This window comes from Poeciliopsis prolifica, unplaced genomic scaffold, assembly GCF_027474105.1.
Source record: "Poeciliopsis prolifica strain line A6 unplaced genomic scaffold, Auburn_PproV2 SCAFFOLD014, whole genome shotgun sequence".
Taxonomy (NCBI): domain Eukaryota; kingdom Metazoa; phylum Chordata; class Actinopteri; order Cyprinodontiformes; family Poeciliidae; genus Poeciliopsis; species Poeciliopsis prolifica.
This window is the reverse complement of record NW_026562389.1, coordinates 603,927-625,918: the sequence shown is the minus strand read 5'-3', so window position 1 is coordinate 625,918 and position 21,992 is coordinate 603,927. Positions and strand designations below refer to the sequence as shown.

At 38.7% G+C, this 21,992-nt stretch overlaps 1 protein-coding gene across 3 annotated transcripts in view; it reads right to left on the bottom strand.

Annotated features, from left to right (window-relative positions):
• ccser1 (coiled-coil serine-rich protein 1) overlaps positions 1 to 21,992 on the bottom strand; it is a 132,824-nt gene that overhangs the window by 47,571 nt on the left and 63,261 nt on the right. For all 3 annotated transcript variants that reach the window (XM_055039678.1, XM_055039676.1, XM_055039679.1), the window contains exon 10: positions 15,144 to 15,224. In XM_055039678.1, coding sequence (XP_054895653.1) covers positions 15,144 to 15,224 — 81 coding nt within the window. The remainder of the gene's footprint in view (positions 1 to 15,143; positions 15,225 to 21,992) is intronic.

Below are 21,992 nucleotides of genomic sequence, written 5' to 3'. Positions count from 1 at the left end.
TAAAGTCTTACCTTGATTCCTCCAAATGGTAATTTTATCATTGGCTTGATCTTTGTCATTTGGTATGTCCATTTAACTTTGAACAAGACCATTTGGTTTTCTACTATCTTCAAAGCCTGAGTTCTGAATGTAATAACTTATTTCCCCTGTTCTGGTTGAAACATGGACTCAGTTGCATGGCTAACACTTAAATGCCAAGTCTTTGGTTGGAAGCTTTTTGAATTAGTTTCAACTAACTAGCAATTATGTCAGGAAGAGGACATTGATGGATCCAAAAACCTGTGCTTACTTTGCGACTTTCCACCAATTTGTGTGGGCCTACATATAAAATTAAAGCCTGTGTGTAGTACTTTGACATTTGTGGATTAGAAAAAACTCTAAATAAATTTGATATTCCAACTAAACTTCACTGAAGTAAAAGGCTGTATTTATCATCCAAAAAAAATAAAAAAAATACCTAAGAAGTCTCAAGTTATTGACAATGATCTCAATGATGACAGTATGTAAACCGCTGACTGAAACTGTATGGCCTTACAATAATTATTGCTTTGATGACTTGTTTGTCTTTTAAGATTAGTTTAAATTTATAACGCTAATGTGAAAACATGATTCGCAAAATGAGAGAAATAAGATCTTCCTGTTTTGGAGGGCCAGGAAAGGATAATATTATGTAAATTTGCATTTACATAAACATTGGTTATTATGCTACAGCAAAAGAAATATATTTATAGAAGTTGAGTAGGTTTTCAGTATTTTCCTGATTGCATATTAATAGAGCATAATAATAGGTCCTTGAGCTATAATCTGAGAATCTGCTAAGGAGATGCAGGTGGGCCACATTAATGTGAGGATGCTTTGTAGTGCTAAAACCAATGTTATGTAATCCTGTGTGAACAATACGTTTGACTGCAAATCAGGCCTTAATTGCTCTAGTAACGTGTTAGTCTTGTTATAACAGATGTTAAATACTAGGTTTGTTCCCTGCATTATTGCAATAAAGCAGTATTTTCAGTTATTTTTATAGCTAGACACTAACCATTACTGTCCCTTTTCCCTTTAGACGGTGTTTATTTTATACTCACCTGCCTTAGTTTGTAATATTTAAAAACAAATACCAAGAGAAGCCCACAAGGTTAACAAAAGTGAGTGAGAAATAGTAAGACAAGATGAGCAACGACCAGACAGGCAAAGTTGGGTGAAAGAGTAACAGTAATAAAAAAGCTGAGAGGGAAGCTCTGTGTTGCAGGGAGGTGAAAGGTGAAAGGCTGACTTTGACAATCACAATGTAGAGTGGAGTGATATGAATGAATAGTTATAAAAAGTGCAAAAGAGATGATGGAAAGAAGTAAGAGTGAGCAAGGTAGGAGGAAAACATGTTTGGGAAGAAGAAGATGGAGTCTTAAAGCAATAAAAAATGGCAGTGCTAAGCAAAGATGAAAATGAGATAGGAGAAAAAGGCGGTATGGGATACATCAAGAGAGAAGGAAAGGGGATATGTAGAAAGTAAAACAGATCCTTCCCAGGGAACAACTATTGTGCCATGAAAGCAAGAAAACCCAAAAAGCAGAAGAAGTTAATACCAATAAAGACAAAAATAAATGTATTCAATAAAGGGTAAAGTGAAAAATCAAATAGTTGTAAGAAGAATGACGTAAAATGTTCCATCTAGGGCAGGAAACTGCCTCTCTCCAGTTCCTGCTTCCCTGAGCCTTCCGTTTAATTCTACCCAGGCAGCGCTATTACTCAGTAAGGACCAGGCTGTACAAAATGATCTAGTTTACAGGAATAGGAATGGAAGACCTACATAGTCATACTCATCATCGGACCCGTCCATCCCTCTCCTGAAAGTGGAACAGATGGGGAAAGCACTGGTGACGCAGAATCATATCTCATTGTACATATTGATTCCGGGTTGTGAGCCCCAGGGAGATGCATGAAGCGTTCATTAAGAGCGGGTGGGGGTAGCTGAGCATGATCTGTGTCAACACTTTACACAGGAGTAATGAGTAGACATAAGTAAATGCGTGCAAGACCAAAGGCTTCTTTTCCCCCCAGACATAATGGATCGATAATAATGGACAAAACATCCCCGGAACAAAGGCAAAGAAAAATAACCTATGGATGTGCTTTTTTCCTGAGGGCACAGTTACTGTAATTTTTACAAAGATGAAAGGGGACATGTGGTTGTGCTACATATATCCCCAACTGACTGCAGCCATGCATGTGTTTAAAGGAGTATATGGTGATTAAAGGACTAATATTAACATTAAAACATTTTCAAAATAATTATCACCTGTGTTATCAAGAATATAATGACAACTAGATGCAGCAAGGTTTCTACTGTGTAATGCTTAAAGTAGCACATTAATACAGCAGTGAGTTCCTTATTCCCTTAATTCCTTTTCAGTAGAAATGAAACAGCTTCTCCCCCAATATTTAAACCAACCGAAATAATTGATCCAATGTCACCAGTGGAAAATATTATAGAAGATGAATAATAGCCAAGGTTTTGCGGGTATCTAGAGGTAGCCATCCTTTAAACAGCATGCAAGAATAGACGCTGTAGTGACTGGAGCATAGAGTATCCTAGCACTGCCCCTCCCCTAGTTGTTGCTGTGCTCTCCCTGTTGGCTGGCTGAAAGATGGCTATGAAACTTCCCCATGGTTTATAAGTAAAATATTTCAGGCCTTTAGAAATACAATCTGTCATGAAAACTGGGTGAGTGCCATCTGTCTGTATGATGTCTCAAAACAACAGCGGGGAAGCCAGGAGCATTTTGTCTGAAAAGGTTCTGACTGCTGGCTAGCAATCTCTGCAGATAAATATCAGTCGGGCAGATAGAAGTCTTACTGGAGGTCATAAGAGTTCTACAAAATTCTGCCCAATTACCTGCTTTACTTAAAAGTAGTAACAGATTTATTAGTTGTTTATTCAATATTTTTGTCTAAGTCTAAATACTGAAATCATAGCAACAGTACCAGAATGTTATTGAGGTCACTTTCTACAATGGTAAATTTTTTCTCAAGCAAAAAAAGTAAATAAATAGTTGATGTGTTTCTTTTGGGGGAGCTAGATGGCACACATGTAGCTTTTTGTTACCATGAGACTCAAGGTTGTCAGACAGAAAGAACTTCCTGCAGACCTATGGTTAGTCATTAGAGAAAACAGTGCTGCAATTTTTGTCCTTTGGAAACTTCACAATTGTATGATCTGTCTAACTGAATGATCCAGAAAATATCTCCGTTGAAGGTTGTTTATAGTCTGGCAGCTTTTGTGGAAGATGGTAACAGAGACGATCTCTTAGTAATTCAGCCAAAAAGCAAACTTACTCCAGTATTCAACATCTGTTGAGTCAAGCTGCTCTCTGGAGCAGTTCACTCAAGAGATGACTTTCATTTGATAGAAAAAGCAGAAATGCTTTCTGGAAAAGACTAAAGTTTAAGAATCAGCGTTTAATCGTCTGTAAATTTCTTTTTTTTTTTTTTTTCAACTGAAGTCGAATGCAAAACTCCCCTGTCTTTCAATATTTATTTGCCTTTACAGAGATCTTGAAAGTTTTTTTTTCCCCACACAAAAATAAGACAAAAAGAGAGAAAACTTGACCCTTGGTTAGAAATTTCATGCGCGACCTCACGCTTCAGGGTCATAGGGATACATTTCTAAATGTGAGCTGTGAATGCCAGAAACCATGGAAACTGATAAGTCTGTTACTTTGAACAAGAAAAAATGGGTAAACTTGCATAAATAAATCTGTTCATACTTCATTTACAGTGTATTTTAAGTTATTTCTCTAATAAAAATTCTACATTTAAAGAGGATTACTCAGAATGGACAAGTTGCCACATATGTTCTGGTAATTACTAATTATAAGTTGTTGCACAGATAAAACCAAGGGCCTTTCATTATTATCTATACACTAGACAATACATAAAGTATAAAGGATGGTTGTTTTTTTGCATAAATATTCCCTTTCTATCTGCATCAACTTCTAAAAACAGTGAGAAACAAAGAGGGATAAATCTGCATGATAAACCCAAATGTTCCTCTATTCAGTTCGCTTATTGTCAAGGAGACAATAAGCGAGTATCCCTCCGCTCCCTTCATTCCTTTCATGGGGAGAAAAGGGATGACAAAAGAGGAGGATACAAAGCAAGGAAAAGAGACAGAAGTGGAAGGCCACAAAGAAAAGTTGTTAAAATCTACTGAGTATAGAAACCAACAGAGGAAGATAGTGAGAGAGAGTGGAAAAATGGAGCAAGACTGAGCTCACCACCAAGTGCTTTTGATTCCCACCTAAAACGATGCTTTCAAGAATGCCCATGAAATTAGCTTGCTGAAAGAACGCAATCTCAATCGATTCAATCCCCCCTAAAAAAAAAAAAAAACCTAAAAATTCAAACAACCACCATACCTCCAGTTCAAAACATGGTCTATGGGACATGAAAAAAGCTTCTTTCTTGTCTCTCTAAGTCCTCTTCTTTTATACGCTCTCAGTTTCTCTTTCACCTCCCCACTGTAATGTCCAATTACAGAGACAGGCCTTAAAGGTTAAAAAAATTTCTATCTGTTAAAACTCTGACTAGTCAATTTGATGTGGAGTTGGTCTTTCTTGATTGTTTTTTTTTTTGTCTAGGTCTGACATTTTGACACATGGAAAGTTTAACCTCTTTCACAAAGCACCCCAGGCCTGGTCTCAAACAAATTCTGTCTTGTCACTTCTGACGGGAAAAAGAAAGCTGGTTACATCCAAACCATCTCACAATAAGAGGCATAAAGATGTCTTCATTTTTCTATAAAATGACTGCTCTGCTAAGAAATGCTTCACTTTGTGACATTCACAAAGATTACAATGTATCGTGTAACTGAACAGACGTCTGTTACTAAGAATTTTTTAGGCTGCACAGCAGGTATTTTATCTATGCAATTTTCTTCATAATAAAAACTAAATCAAATATTTATTACACCTGAATGTCCTCATAGTTCAGCCGGCACGTTAACCATCTCTGTTTAACAGCTGGTGGACTGAAGTGATGTGAAACACCTGGGACCTGAAGGTCCCATAGTTAGAATAAATTTTTATCTCCCTCATATCCTCTAAAGGTACCCTGCTACACTTTTAGACATGCTCAAGTTATTTTGGTTACATTTTGTTACACTTATGAACATTAGTCCTTTCACTCTTCACTTATTCATTCTAATCTACCTATTTTCTCTTCGCACGGTTTAGGCAACGGATGGAAAAAGCACCAATGGTAACACCGCCACCAAAGGCTCATGCGGTGAAGGCAGTGGCCACTGCATAACTCTCTCCATAAGATTGACAACTAGAGAACAACACTGAGTCCAAATGGTCCCTTGTCCAACATTTATGCTCTCTGGCCCATGCAAGACGATGGCACCAGTGCCTGGGTGGGTCTCACCTTCCTTAAGTATGCCATAAGGTGAATGCAGTTTTTCATCTGGTTCCTCAGGACACTGTTCTCAATGAATCACTTATAAGTGGGTGATGTAGCCAAAGGATGTACATTTCTGTCTTCTGTCACTCTTCCAGTCTCTCTTGCAACCTGCTGATGACATTCTAAGCTTAGTGGTCACTTCCGTCTCAGAACAACCCGTCTGAACCCTTGCCATGCAAAGTACTGCTGATCAGCTATTAGATATTGTCTTTCTCTCATGAAGGCAAAATGTGAGGATAATGAGGAGGGCTGTTTAAATACCAATTTTGATTGAACAGGAAATGAACAGTTTGATTCGTGGATCAATCATCATGTTGAATTTTGCTGTTAAACTCCTTGTGAAAAAACAGGAAGTTGTGCAAACAGTACTTAAAAATTGAACAGTGGGACATGTGCATTCACAATTTGAGAGAAGGTCATATTAAGTTCACCTGTATAAGTCATTGTGCATTTTAGGTTCATCCTGAAATGTTTACCCGAAAGTTGAATGTCCCTAGGTTTTCCTGAATAGTGCATTAATGTTTAAAATGTTGGGAAATACACTGTCATTAGAATTTAGAGCATGAACAACCACACCAACCCTCTTTTTGTTTTGCTACCATACACTTTAGTTTGTTTGGAGAGTTTTGACATATTCTCTACTGCATTACTTGCAATGGTTTTTAGTTTACTGTGTATACATAAAACAATAAAAACACTGAAATAATATCAGGAATGAAATGCATATTAACTATGACCCCTATGATGTAGTAAAAATCATATATATATATATATATATATATATATATATATATATATATATATATATATATATATATATATATATATATATGTAGCTGACTGGATAGCTCAATACATAAGGCATCAGTATATCACCGAGAGGGCAGGGTTCGAATCCAGTCTGGGTCCTTAGGCAAGACCCTTCAAGCTACTGCCTACCTCATACCATGAGAGATACTAAGTTGCATAACATGCCGGCTCAGACGTCGCCCGGCCAAACAAGGTCTGCGTCAGGTGTTGGGGAACCAGAGCACCTTGATGACAAATGGGCTACTGGAACAAGACGGAAATGGGCGAGAGATGAAAATGTGGATCTGTTGGAATGCTACTACTCAAGTAACCCTAGTCAGAGGGATTACATGCAAAGACTGGGGAAGGAATGGTTACTTCGACATCCCCAGTCAACACTAAGCGCTAAACAACTAGTAGCTCAGTGTTCCAACATCCGCAAACGGCAACTGCTATCACAACTTGAGATTGACGAGATACAACACAAATGCTACGGCAAAAGGGAGGAACCCGGATGTCAGAACTGTGGGGACTTAACTACAAGTCCCCACCCAGTGAGGGGATACACGGCCCCAATGAGCGAAACAGAGCTGAACGAGACAGCTGCTGACCTGAGAGAGAGAATCATGACCCGAATGACAACCAGGCCTCCTCGGCGCCAATTACAACGGCTGAGTGAAGTACCATCAGAAAGTCTCATTGACAATGTGAATGCAGCATTGAGAACGATCCCTACCAACACCATAACAGAAACCAATGAGCTGATCTACAACTCAGCATCAGTGATCCTCGAGATACTTGGCTATAAGAGCAACCATGAGACCCAATACCCACCATGGAAAAGACGGTTAGAGGCTAAAATCAAGGTAACAAGGAGGGAAGTGAGCCAACTGTCAGAGCTCCACAAGGGTGCAATGAAAAGACCAGTACCCAGAAAGTACAGCCAGATGCCCATACCTGAAGCACTCGAGACTGCCAAACAGAGGCTCCAAGCCTTGGCCAGCCGCCTAAAGAGATACACAAGGGAGAATGAATCCAGAAGGATTAACCGGCTCTTCTCCACTCAACCAGCTAAGGTGTACTCTCAATGGCAGGGTAATAACAACAGAGCAGACCCACCAAGGCTGGAGACTGAACAATACTGGAAAGGCATATGGGAAAGGGAGGCGTCCCACAACAGCAATGCACAGTGGCTGATCTCTCTACGAGAGGACCACAGCAACCTCCCTGAGCAAGCCCCGGTAACCATCACTGTGACAGATGTTCAAGAAAGAGTCTCAGGCATGAAAAATTGGACAGCACCAGGGCCTGACATGATCCATGCCTACTGGCTAAGAAACTCACTGCTCTCCATGAGCGACTGGCAGCCCAAATGAACCAGCTGCTACAAAGTGGGACTCACCCTGAATGGTTAACTGAAGGGCGGACAATCCTAATCCAGAAGGATCCATCAAAGGGTCCAGTCCCACCCAACTACCGACCAATAACCTGCCTCTCCACAACCTGGAAGCTCATGTCAGGCATCATAGCGGCCAAGATAAGCAAACACATGGATAAACACATGAGCACGGCACAGAAGGGTATCGGTGTAAATACCAGAGGAGCCAAACACCAACTCCTCATAGACCGCACAGTTGCCCGAGACTGCAAAACCCGACACACCAACCTGTGCATGGCTTGGATCGATTACAAGAAAGCCTATGACTCAATGCCGCATACTTGGATCATTGAATGCCTACAGATGTATAACATCAACAGGATTCTGAGAGCCTTCATTGCAAACTCGATGAAGCTGTGGAAAACCACCCTTGAAGCCAACTGCAAACCACTTGCACAAGTGTCCATCAAATGTGGCATATACCAAGGAGATGCTCTGTCCCCGCTACTGTTCTGCATAGGCCTGAACCCCCTCAGCCAAATTATCAACAAGACTGGCTACGGATACCGACTCAAAAATGGGCCAACATCAGTCACCTCCTCTACATGGATGACATCAAGCTGTATGCCAAGAGTGAGCGAGACATCGACTCACTGATCCACACCACCAGGATCTACAGTACTGACATTGGGATGTCATTCGGACTAGAGAAGTGTGGTCGGCTGATCACAAAGAGGGGGAAGGTGATCCACACAGAAGGGGTCTCACTCCCAGAAGGAACAATAGCAGACATAGAGGACAGTTACAAGTACCTAGGTATACCACAAGCAAATGGCAACCTCGATGAGGCCACAAGGAAAGGAGCCACAGCTAAATACCTCCAACGAATAAGGCAAGTCCTGAGAAGCCAGCTCAATGGCAAGAACAAAATCAGTGCGATAAACAGCTATGCCCTGCCAGTAATCAGATACCCTGCTGGAATAATCAGCTGGCCAAAGGAGGAAATAAAAGCCACAGATATTAAGACTAGAAAGCTACTAACCATGCATGGAGGGTTCCATCCCAAATCCAGCACCCTGAGACTGTACACGAGCCGCAAGGACGGAGGCAGAGGACTAGTGAGTGTGAGAACCACTGTCCAGGACGAAACAACTAAGATCCATAAATACATCAGGGACAAAGCCTCAACAGACAATGTGCTCAGTGAATGTCTCAGACAACAGGGAACGGAGGTTGAGGTGCCAGAGATACCATCATGGGAGGACAAGCCCCTACATGGGATGTACCACCAGCAAATAACCCAAGTGGCTGATATCAGTAAATCCTACCAATGGCTGGAAAAAGCTGGACTCAAGGAAAGCACAGAGGCCCTCATCCTGGCCGCCCAGGAACAGGCCCTAAACACCAGAGCAATAGAGGCCCAGATCTACCACACCAGACCCAAGGTGTAGGTTGTGCAAGGAGGCCCCTGAGACAGTCCAGCACATCACAGCAGGGTGCAAGATACTGGCAGGGAAAGCGTACATGGAGCGACATAACCAAGTGGCAGGCATTGTGTACAGAAACATCTGTGCAGAATATGGACTGGAAACCCCGAGATCAAAGTGGGAAACACCCCCAAAGGTGGTGGAGAACGCCAGAGCTAAGATCCTGTGGGACTTCCAGATCCAGACAGACAGAATGGTAATGGCGAACCAACCAGACATTGTCGTAGTGGATAAACATCAGAGGAAAGCCGTTGTGGTAGATGTAGCAATACCAAGTGATTGCAACATCAGGAAAAAGGAGCACGAGAAACTGGAGAAATACCAGGGCCTCAGGGAAGAACTGGAGAGGGCCTGGAAGGTGAAGACCACAGTGGTGCCTGTGGTCATCGGGGCCCTCGGGGCAGTAACCCCCAAACTGGAGCAGTGGCTACAACAGATCCCAGGAACAACATCAGACATCTCAGTCCAGAAATGTGCAGTCCTTGGCACAGCCAAGATACTGCGCAGAACCCTCAAGCTCCCAGGCCTCTGGTAGAGGACCCGAGCTCAGAGGATAAGAACCACCCGCGGTGGGTGAGAAGGGAATTTTTTAATTTTTTATATATATATATATAGTAATGTGATGAGATTTTATGAGGAGACTGTGTGTAGAGTGGTTCTCTTGTAACCAGAAGGATGTAGGTTCGATTTGAACTTCCTCCTTTCACGTGTTGATGTTCCCCTGGGCAAGGCATTAAACCCCACCTTGCCTACCGATGTAGTACATTTATACACTGATACATATTGGTGTATAAATGTATGTGCGAATGGGTGAATGTGACTCAAGTAAAGCGCTTTCTATGGTCAAAGAAAAGTGCTACATAAGTTTAGTTTTTCTACATTTTTATTTCTTTGGATGGACAGTTCATGAAAGATTAATTTCAAAGGATAATCATTTTTTTCAGAAGTGATAACATTCATTCCACGTATTTGTATTACATTTTCTGACCTTCCTTTTAATGACTAAAACATATCTGGCCTGTGTCCTGTTAACGTCCTGAAAATTAAAAATATAACCTGGGCACAAACAATAGCAAAAGTTACACTTCAGTGGAACAGAGTTAGTGCAAATGACCATCCTCAGGACACAATGTTCAACAAAAACAAGGGACAGAAGAAAACTTTCTGCAGACTAGGTTGTTCACTTTCAGGGATTGTCAAACTGAAGCCAGAAGAAGAGAGAACAAGAACAATGTGAGAGGACGTTCTAGAAAAGAAGGAGAACAAGTAGGAGGGAGAAAGAGTGAGGGAGCTGCTCGACCCTGAGAAGTGGTAGAAGCAGTAGAAATAGCTGCCCCACTTGTAGACACACTTTTCTGGTTGCTCACGGTCTGTCCTTGATGCACTGGGGTAGCTAACCTATATAGCCTTGCTACATGCTGCAACGTCTCCCTCAAAGTCTTGAACCTAGTCAAAAACGCATTTGGCCTTTATCTCCTTCATACACACATGTATGCACACATGGGGAGGGGTGGGAGGCTAAAATCAGGCCACACATGCTGGAAGCTACTGCTGAGTTAAGTCACCTGTGCTGTTAGCATAGCTTGCTAGCGGGCAGGCAGCTGCTCCCCTAATTAAGAGCTCATCTTCCAGAGGGGCGTACATATGGAGGTCTCTATAGCTCCATGATAGTCCTATGATAGGCAGCAAAACCATTTAAAACCAAGGACATAGCATTGTAAAGGTAGTTTTACAAAACCAGCAAGAAATAACTACTTTGTCCAATTTTCCAATTCAAAACTCATTGATTAGCGTCTTCAATAGATACAGACAAGACTAGATGTTTTAATACGTTACACAAATACATAATAGCAAAACTATGTGCATTTTTTTAATGGCTGAAAAATGAGAGTGATAATGTCAGAATGGTTTTCAGAAATTATGACTCTTCAAGTTCAGAAGTTTATATAAACACATACTATGCTGGATTTTCTCAATGTCATGGCATGCAAGCTTCTCATGGGTCAACTCATAAAATTTAAGTTCAGCAGAGGCGCATCTGTGTATTTAACATGAACATAAGATCTTACATTTTGTGAATTAAAAAAAAAATCAAGAAGAGAATTGCGAACATATATAAGTTTGATTTGTATTTGGATATCATTTTCAGATGTTTGAGTGTAGCCAGTTCTTTATTCAAATACACTGGGAATTTCTAGCTTTGTCAAGAAGGAGAAGGTTTCAGTGCAACATAAATTAACATGTTTTGGTGGAAAATATGCAAATCAACCAACTAAAGAACCTGACGAAGATGCTGTCTGAAGCTGAAAAGAGAGCGCTATTATCCAGAGCCATTACCCATGAGCTAAAAGGCAAGTCAGAATGAAAGAAGCAAATACTCCAAAAACAACATAAGGTGCCACATGATGGGCTGATGGAATTGAAATTCAAGTGTTTAACCATAATGACCATTGTTACATTTGGAGAAAAAATGGGCAAGATGGCAAGAGTGAAAACATTATCCCAACTTCGAAGAATGGTGATGGCAGGTGGTACTTTACTGTCGGAGGGACTGGTAAGTGTCACAAGACAACTGGTATCATGCGCAAAGAACACTGCTGAAATGTTGAAGCAACATCTCAAGACATCTGCCAAGAAGTGTGAAGTTGTAAATATAAAAAACCAAAAAAAACCAAAAGAAACCTTAAACATGTCATCCAACATAGCATATGTAAACTTCTGAAACATTTTTCAGGGTTTATGAAACAAAAATTGCATGTGACTTACTGACTGCATGAAGGAAGTATACCTGGTATGCTAATATTACAGTTTTCTACCTGCAGAGCAGATGAGACACTTAGCCACACTTCTTGCATTCAAATCATTACTCACCAATTAATCAAACCACTTCACCACAGAGAGGGGATACAGCTGATTGGATCTTTTCTTTTAAATTTCTTTTAAATGCATTGAATTGGTGGAATAGAAATAGAGCATATTTCTCACTTCGTGACGCTCCTGGTGAGGCAAATCAAGTTAATTGTCAGAAATTAGCTTTAATTACATTTATTTAAATTAATTAGAATGTGAAAAAGAAAGAAAGAAAATATCAGATTTAAGAACCTTAAACAACTTCACAAACTATAAACGTTCAACAGCTAACTTTTCCCCTGGGCTTATAGTCCAAAGCAAAACTAAATATATGGACAGGCAATATGTGATGAGGTAGGTAAGCCAGAATTATAGTACGTTAATGGCTCATATATTGATGAGGCAAGAAAACATAACAATGAACAAATTGTACTGTCTGGGTAACAAATGTAAATATTTTACATTTAAGTTGCTTTGACAAAACAGCCTTTTATCGACTTTGTTGTTCACACCAGGACTAATGGCTGCTTCAGAACAACAAATACAAACAGCAACAAACAGAATGACACACAAACAAATGTTCAGATGTTGGAGCACACACAAGACTCCCACACTTATGCTTTCTTCAGCCTTAAGTACCAACAAGCACACAATAGTCTGTGGTCCTATTCAGGCTACCTAAGAAATGCATTAGTCAGTCCTGGCACTTGGAGTACAATGCAGTCATACAATTCGTACACTGTGGTGTATCCTAATGCAAAAAAAAAAAAAAAATGCGGAAAGGAAGAGATGTACAAAAACAAACAACTGGTACGATGACTGATGACAAGTGTGGCAAAATTACAGGATTCAGAGCTGTACCTGAATTCGGATGTAGCAATAAAGTGGCATTCTCCCGAGCCACGGTAAGAAGTTGTCTTGTTTGCACCTGCTTTGGCGACTTATTGTGAATCACAGAGGGGGAGTGTCACCAGCAATCATGTGCTGCACTGCAATTATAGAGTCAAGATTCACTCTGTGCATCATTGTGCATACCTCAACTGTAGACTTAGTCAACATTTTGTCGCTGCTAGAAAGGAGGGATTTTACTTTCCATCACAACATAAATGCAAGGTTTCTCAAATCTTTCAAAACTATCCATTTAGTCTACCGTGGGTATTTTTTTTTTCTAATTAATATCACATACATTTCTTTACTACACATTGAACATGCGGCAGAAAGCATTTCCCTTCCCATCTCTGGATGCTGAGTATATTTTATCTGTAGGCTATCATGTTATTTGTGCAGCTAACATCCCCACAAGCCAGCTCCTTTGTGAAATATTTTTATCAGATCTTGTCCTGTCACCACCAGCACGTAAAATAAACACATAAACAGAACATATTAAACTGATCTTTCAGACTTCAACATTCAAAACAGGCCTCATTATTATTGCATGAATCCCACGCCTGGATTTGAGCCTCAGCGTCAAAAGGCAAAACCTTAGATTTAAATGTTTTAGCTGATCCATTTGACTATCATAATATCATAAAATATGTGGGGCCTTGGAACATTAAAAGTTGTGTTTTGGAATGTTTTTCTTTTCAAGATTCTAGTGAGAGTTTATGTACAATTTAAAATCTGAAACGTCTGGTGTATTTCTCTTTTTAGCTCCTCTGAATCAAGATTTTCTACTATTAGTACAGCTGTAAGTTTTTGGGGAATTGCCTGGCAGTCAGGTTGAAAGCCAGACAGGACACCCTCATTGCTTCTCCTGTTGTCCAATCGTACCGTCTGCCGTGCTGCTCCTGAGCGTCACACTAAGGCTATTGCGCTAAATCTGCTCAAAAATATAAATAAATCATAAAAGCGCACACGGGATCAGTGCGACCTCTTTGGGATGTGTACAGGGTAAAAAATTTGCGTGGTCAACAGACCCTGTCTCTTAAGGTCAGGGTAAGGTTAAATGGCTTTGTAACTTTATACCTCACCCATCTGTTGTGTTCTTAGGCCTCATTATGCTATTTGTTAACAAATCTCTAACAAACCTCTGAGACCTTCAAAGAACAGCTGGATTTATGAGGATAAATTACACACAGGTGGACTCCAATTATTAATTAGGCAACTTCTGAAAATATTTACAAGAGTTTATTTGTGGTACAGGGAACTGAATAACAATTTATGGCACACTTTTCAGTGAAGATATTTGTGAAAACTCTTAAAATTGTTCCAACAAAATGCAACAAGTTTTATGATTTTAACAAACTGACAATCTGCATACATAATTTTTATAAATTCTTCACATAAACTATACTCAAGTTTCCTACATATTCAAATGTAGAACTTGTATACTGTTGGTCTTCACACGAATAATAAAATAAAGAAACATACAAGGTAATAATAGTGTAAAAGTTTATAGAAAAAGAAAAAGAAGATTTTTCTTTTTCTTCCAATATTTTGGTCATGCTAATCTATTTCTGTCTCATCCAAATAATGCTTTTCATTTTGCTTTCAACTCTGCATGATTTTACTCAAACACCGCCTTTGTCTGCTTTTGCATCTGTGTGGATAAGTCAGCGTGTTGTGTGGGTATTGTGCACCCACTCGCTCACACAATGGCAAAGCTTTTTCCGTTTCACAATGTTTCTTGCCAACTTTATACACACCAGGATTAAAGGTATAAAAGAACCTTTGGAGCAGGGAAGATGAAGAAAAGGTGTTTTAAGAGGAAAAAAAGGGAGAAGAGGAGACAGACCCCAAAAACTCTGCTCCGGTTTCTGTTACAGGCAGCCATTTTTAGACAGTCATCCATTAAGTCTCCTGCGTTCCCATACTGTCAGCCTTTAGAGAAGCCAAAGAGGCCATGTCAGCTGAGGGCATTGAGCAGGCAGGCAGGAGGCAGCATTCTTTCTGAGCACTGCGGGACTTTGAAGGTAGAATGGGAGGAGCAGGTAGTGGACTATAATACAGAGCAAAACATGTTGGGAGAGAGAAAATGGAGTTGGAGAAAAACTTGGACCACAACAGAAAAAAAATTAAGAGAAGTTGATATTAGCTAGGGCATAGCACAAAAAAAAGGAAATGTGTATTTAAACTGTGCTTTGTTTAGTGGCGAGGCAAGTGTCAGAAAATGAAGTGTGTAATGCTGTGTTTGTGTTTCAGTCTGACAGGTCCACTCAGTGTGCTGTCTGTGAGCATCTTACCTCTGCCCCTGTGTGTTCTGTCTGCGTTGTGCGATCAGTCATTTGGCAGTCTTTCATCTTCAGGGCTGCTCTGGCGCTCTCCTGCATACAAAGCAAACACACATGCATCAGTCATGTCCACAGCCCACCCACAAACATCAAATACAAACAAATGATAGGTGCTGCTCCCCCCGCAGACCTGTTGACTGCCTCTGCTTACTGTACAGCGCACTGAAAAAAGTATTGTCCCCTTCACTGATTTCTACTGTTTTTGCATTTTGTCATAGTCTTAATACTTTAGATCAATATGAAACAATTACGACAATACTAAATGCAACTTGAGTAAAAACAGAAAGTAACACTTAAGGCTCTAGTTGAAGAAAAAAACCTAATCATTTTGGTCGTATGTCAAAAAATAATTTCCTCTAAAACAGAGGTGTCAAACTCCAGTCCTCGAGGGCCACTGTCCTGCAGTTTTTCGATGTGCCACAGGTACAAAACACAGGAATGAAATGGCTTAATTACCTCCTCCTTGTGTAGATCAGTTCTCCAGAGCCTCACCTAATTATTCTATTCAGGTGTGATGCAGCAGAGGGACATCTAAAAGTTGCAGGACATCAGCCCTTGAGGACTGGATGTTGACACCCCTGCTCTAAAAAGTAATAACTGGTTTTACCAACATTGAAGGCAATGACTGCCAGCAAAGAGTTTGCAATAAATGGCAATGAGTCTTCTACATCACTGAGGGCCCACTCTTCTTGGAATAATTGCTCTAATTCAGGCACATTTGAGGGTTTTCAAGCATGAATGGCCAGTTTAATGTCATGCAACAGCATTTTCTTTTTTGAGTCTCTATGAGTATGACCTGCTGGTGTAACAGTGGATCATTGTGCTATGAGGGCCATACCATCTCTTTCAGAATTTTCTGACAAAGAGCAGTGTTCATGTTCTATATAATAATAGCAATAATTTATCCAAATCCCGAAGAAGTAAAGTACCCTCAAAGTACCTACCACCAAAAACTCTCTGCAGGTGTGATCATGTTTTTGTGAAATGCTGCATTAGTTTTATACCAGATGACACAGGAATGAAGAGAAAAAATTCTCCTCCATTCCTTTCTCCTCAATCCACATATTTTCCCAAGTACAGCTAAATTGTTTTTGTAAAATGTGATCATTCAGCTGTGTTCTTTTTAGTTAGCAGTGTCGTTCCTCTTGGAACTCTGATATTGTTGAATCATGAACATGGATGTTAACTGAGGAATGTTAGGCCAGCAGAGCCTTAAGATGTTGCTCTGGGTTCCTTTGTCACATTCTCCTGTATCAGACAATGAAGTGTGTAATGGAAAATGAAGCTATCAATGGATTTTTTTATTACTTAGGTCAACTGGCTACTCCTAAGAAGCTGTTCTTGAAATTATTTAGATTGGAAAATGATATGTTGGTTATAAATATCATTTAGCTGTATTGTAAGAAAACTTATGCTAAAGTGATTGATTGAGAGGTCAGGCTGATTGTAGTTTTTGAAACTATTTTTAGCTTTTTTATATATATTAAACTGGAATGTCATAAATTCTAGTCTGCATTCCAACTTTTAGATTTTTTCCTTTACTATGCCACTGCAATGTAATGTTTTATGTTGCCATCATGTAAAGCACTTTCAATTCTCTTTTTGCTGACTTGTTGTACAATAAACTTGCTTTGCCTTGATGATGTGGAACATTTAAGTGCGAAAAAAAAACAAAACACAAGAAATCTGTAAGCGGGAAAATACTTTTTAATAGCAATGCATCACAGCATGTATCCATGCTTTGCAAATTGTCATAAGGAACATGAAAACTAATATCAAGCATTTTGTCTGGAAATCATAAATGTCATAAAAAGGGGGCAAATTGCAGGGGCATAAGGCGGCACTGCTTAAGTGGAGAGGAATTAATAAAAATGGAAAGGTAAAGCTGGCCAACATGAAAAAAAAGGTCCTTCAAGGAGATAATTAATGGGTTTTATCTGGCAGATTTATAGATGCTTGTAGTCAGAGAAGCACTGGCACTTTTCGACAAAATACAGCAATTTTATCTGGACCCAAGAACCAGCCAACTCCTCTCTTACCTCTACGTGATTATTTTTAAAACGAAGGTTGCAAGCCCTAAGAGGAACCCTGCACCATTTCCACTGGGAGCACTTTACGACGTTGTCACTAATCATTCTGACATTTTCTCCCTGTGCCGCTCATGGGTTGGAGAACAGAACGGGTTGAAAGTTGCAGTGAATATGACATATGGAGAAATTGATTAACCTCGATAAAAATTAATCAACCAAATTAAAACAAGGTTTATCGTAAGGGGAATAAAAGAAAGCATTTATATTCCAGCTCCGAACCTGCATTTATAGTCCTCTTCAAATTCAGCACAAATCCAGTTAAAAACAGCAGTTTCCATTAATCGTGTCTGACTACATGAAAAGCAAAATGGGCTTTCTTAAGCTTAATGGTGCATTCAAAGCACCAACAGAAAACTTATGAAAGTTTATTATCTCATAGAAAATCTGTGTTTTTCTATGATATAATAAATAAGGTTTCACAGGCAGATTTTCAGAATAAGAAAACTGCCGATGGCCTACCTACCCTTTACATCTGATGCTACACTTTAACTTTGCTTTGAAATAAATATTTGTCTAAAGCAGATCCACTACACTATGCAACCAGAGTTCAAGCATAAAATGCAAACACAGCAGGGAAGTTTCACAAATCTGAAGAATACCTGGTTGTCACATACAGGTTAAGATCTGGTTGCAGTGCAGAAATGATCCACTTACAAATACCAAATATGCAAAGATTTTAAGATATTTATCATTCCTTCATACTTTAAGAATCCAGAATTTCTAGGAAAACTGCAAGATTATGCTTGCATTTATTAAATTTCAAACAGATATGAGCTTGAATTGCTATATTCTGACAGCTATTGACAAAAATGCACAGATTCTCAAGGGATTTTAGCATACATAAGTGACCGCACGCCCTTCACTTTTGCAAGCAAATGGGAGAAAACACAAATAGAAAAACACGGAGAAAACTTTTGAGGAATTTTTGCAATCATATAGTGAGAGAAAGGTGTCCCCAGATGGCCACACAAAGCCAATTTAGAAAACGGCAACAACATTTTCCTTCACTCACACTCATGGCATCAGAAAAACTCTCTGGAGGAAGGCTGAGTATTTCATTGTGCCGCACATTAGATGTAGAGAACTCAGACTAAACCCATTTGGGGAATATACATGTACTTGTAAGCTAAAAAACATTTTTTCCAGATGGTTTAACTCTAATTTGTTCAGGATTAATTTGCCGTTACAGACGGGGCGGGGGTCTGAGAGGCAGGGGGGCCATGTGTTAGGATAAATGAGCAGACATAATCTCATGGAAAATTGAATTCATTTTCATTTAAAGGTGGTTTTAAAATAGTTCCACAGGTCTAAAGACAATGTATTTGTAAATTTGAACACAACAAATACAACAAGAAGCATTGAATACAAAACAGTCTCCTACATTATTAGGGTCAGCAGGATATATAATGTTATTGTAAAGTCTTTTGCAGCTCTGGTGGCCTTTTATGAAAGAAATTTTACATGAAATGGGGAAAGACATGAAGCAATGGACTACAGGTCAAGAACCCAGGATATCTCAATCAAGAACTATGCCCTCCGTATAAGAGGCGCCTGCTCTAATGCTACATCACACGACACCACTAATTATATTGCTCTAGAGAAAAATTATAGGAGTAGTATAAATGTCATAGTGATTGCCAATTTGCTTGATTTTAGTATTAGGTCCATATCAGTTGCACCAAACAAAATTAAAATGGAAAACAGATTAAAACAGAGGCTGCTGACGGGGAAATAAACCGGGGTGATAGAGGAAGATGAAAGAGCAAAAAAAGAAAAAAATGGATGCGAGTGCCAAAAAGTGATCAAACAAACAGATGTTGTATGAGACTCAAGTCAGTGGGTTGTACTGGCATCGCTCACTGCTTTAACACTGACACATTATTCTGCAAAGGCTTGGCATAATGTCTGCATTCCATTACTTTGGTGGAACAGGTGACAAATTACAGACATGCGGATGACAAATGATGATGGATTTTGCTGTATTGAGCATTTCAGTAGCTGTTCCAGGAATCAAGGTACCAAAAAGCACTTGAAAATACAGTGATACAATACATTTTTCACTAAATGTGTTATGTTATATGAGTATTGAAAGATAGAACAAGACGGAATTAAGGGATTGCTTTCCATCCTTGGCTCTTTATCTTCTTGTGGGAGAAATTTCAGACTGAGCACAATAATTCTGCTGTTCAACTGTGCACGCATGAGAGAGCAGCTTATATATACAAAGACAAAGTAGGTATTTTTTTTGTCAGCTGATTCTGATATTATGAAAATTCTACAGCACCACTGTAGCATTTCTTTTCCCTCGTCTTTAAAGTTGGAGTTTTTTCCCCCAGCCACTGTCTTCTATTGCAAGAATAAACATGTTGCCTTGAAAGATAAATATCTTAGTTTGCTGAAATTTTCTATTCAATTTTACAGTCAGAATCTATTTTTACACACTTCGAAATTTTAAATGGTTAGCATCTACAACAAAGAAAAACACAATTGCACAGAAAAATGTCAGGGCACAAAACCGCTTCAAATTTCCCAGAGCTGTGCAACAAGTCTGGTTATCTTCGTCCAACCATCAATGAGTCTGCTTTAACTTTACCAAACCCTGTCAGGTAAAAATGTTTGGCATGAATTACAAAATAGAACTTTGATATCTGAGTTAAGTAACAAAGTTCATTTATTAGTTAATTAATAATTAAAATAATAAAAATATAAAGATCAGTGTCGACATCATAACAACTGAATGGTGAGGTGAACAACATTGACTCTTGATCACAGTAGATTTCCTCAAAATTGTTTGAAGAAAGATTATTGGTCAATTTAATAATGTTAAACCTTGTACAGTTTTTACATTTGAGGCTTTGGGCAATCTTATACTCTGGAACCTCGAACCAATTGTCAATGTCAGTTTTAATGAAGCTGACCAAAGTATTTTACAAGATAAAACTGCAATTAAGATAAAATATTTAAAATAATAATAATAATAAAATCATGGTAAAGTTGTGCTGTGGTACATTATCTTGTGGTAGATCAGGCATCTGTTGGACTTGCTGGATTAACTTGAGGACCCAACCTCACAACTAACAGAACTTCCAGGCTGATCATTTCTATCTACCAGATATCACAGTTAATTTTCAGGGGATCTGGTGGAATCCAGGCATTGACTGGTCAGGGCTACTTTGGCAGCAAAAGCAGAACCGCCAGACTCTGTGTCCATATTTTTGTACCAGACAAGTCTTCTTCTTTTCAGCACCTTAAAATGTTCTGCTTTACATCTTTAACAGTATTTCTGTAAGTTTCAGTAAACTAAATTAAAGATTTCTGGATACCTTATTTAAAAACATGATGACTTAAATTTAAAATTTCCAACAATTTCAGAAAAAAAAACCCTTAAATTTAACTAAGCTAGCTTATTTAATTTGTTGACAACTTATATTTAATTTACTTAATGACATTTGCTAGTTGGATCAAACATTGTCTGCCTATGTTTATTGACTCTGAAGTATAAGCCCCTTTCTTCTATACCAAGGTTTGTTAATTTCAATGCCAGTAAGCTCCATTACAGTGATTGATGACTGGTTTTAGCCAATGACTAAAATGTCTGAATTCAAACCAAACTTTATAAATCTTACACTCTGATGACAAATGAGCTAGAAGTGGAACATAAACAAGGAACTTTGATTTTAATTTGTCTAAACAAACAATAAGAAGAAAGTTTTACAAACAGAGTTTTTTTTTAATAAGTAATTGGAAAGTCTAAAAATCTGACAATAGATTTCTCCTGAAGGGAATGTTTGCCAGTGTGCATCATGTCCTTTGCGTTTTTTTAACGATTGAACAATATCTGAAACTCTTCAGCAGAAGCTATAAGACGTGGAGCAAAAGAATGCTGCCAGAACATTCAACAAAAGAAAAAACTGAGATTGAAACAGAATGGAAGAAGCAATAAGTAATATTAATCTGAACCAGATATTTAGACATACTAGATATCAGACACAAAGTTTTAAGGATAGATATTACTTTTTGCAAATTCAGAAGTTTACATGCACTATAGTTCCCACACCTTTGAACAATATGACAACACCTAACTGATTTAATTTTTAAATTTCATCAGACAAATGTAAGAGGTTAGAAATAGCAATTTTGTGTTAGAAATGCTCAATTTATTTCTTAAAATTGGGTAAGGAACTCAAAGCTTGGCCACAAATTAGTCTTCCAAATGAACAACAATCCAATAACCAAGTCAATGTTTTAAATTGGTCTTCAGTCCTGTAGACAATTTCTGAGCAGAACTGAAAATGGGCCACACTCCAGTTTTTGGAAACCCAAAATGTGTGATGTCACTCATACGACTTAAAAGACATTTCTATCAAATATGAAGGAAATCAGTGTAAACGTCTGAATGTCAAGAAATGAAAAACAAAATGTTTCCTTTGACTATTAAATACAAGTTGTATTTAGCAAATAGAAATTATTTTTGGGAATCCACAACAATAATTTGTCTTTCTATGCAGTATTAATAAATAAATGATTTCAACTGCAACTGAATGAACCAGGTATAAAAAAATCTGCACAAATATTAAGACTTTCAAAGCTCCAAAATTGAAATAATTAAATATGAGACTTCTGACTTTTAAGACCCCACAGATTCCAGTATTATCAGGACAAATGCGTGATTTTACAGTTAAGCTAATTATGTTTATCCTGTAAGTCAATC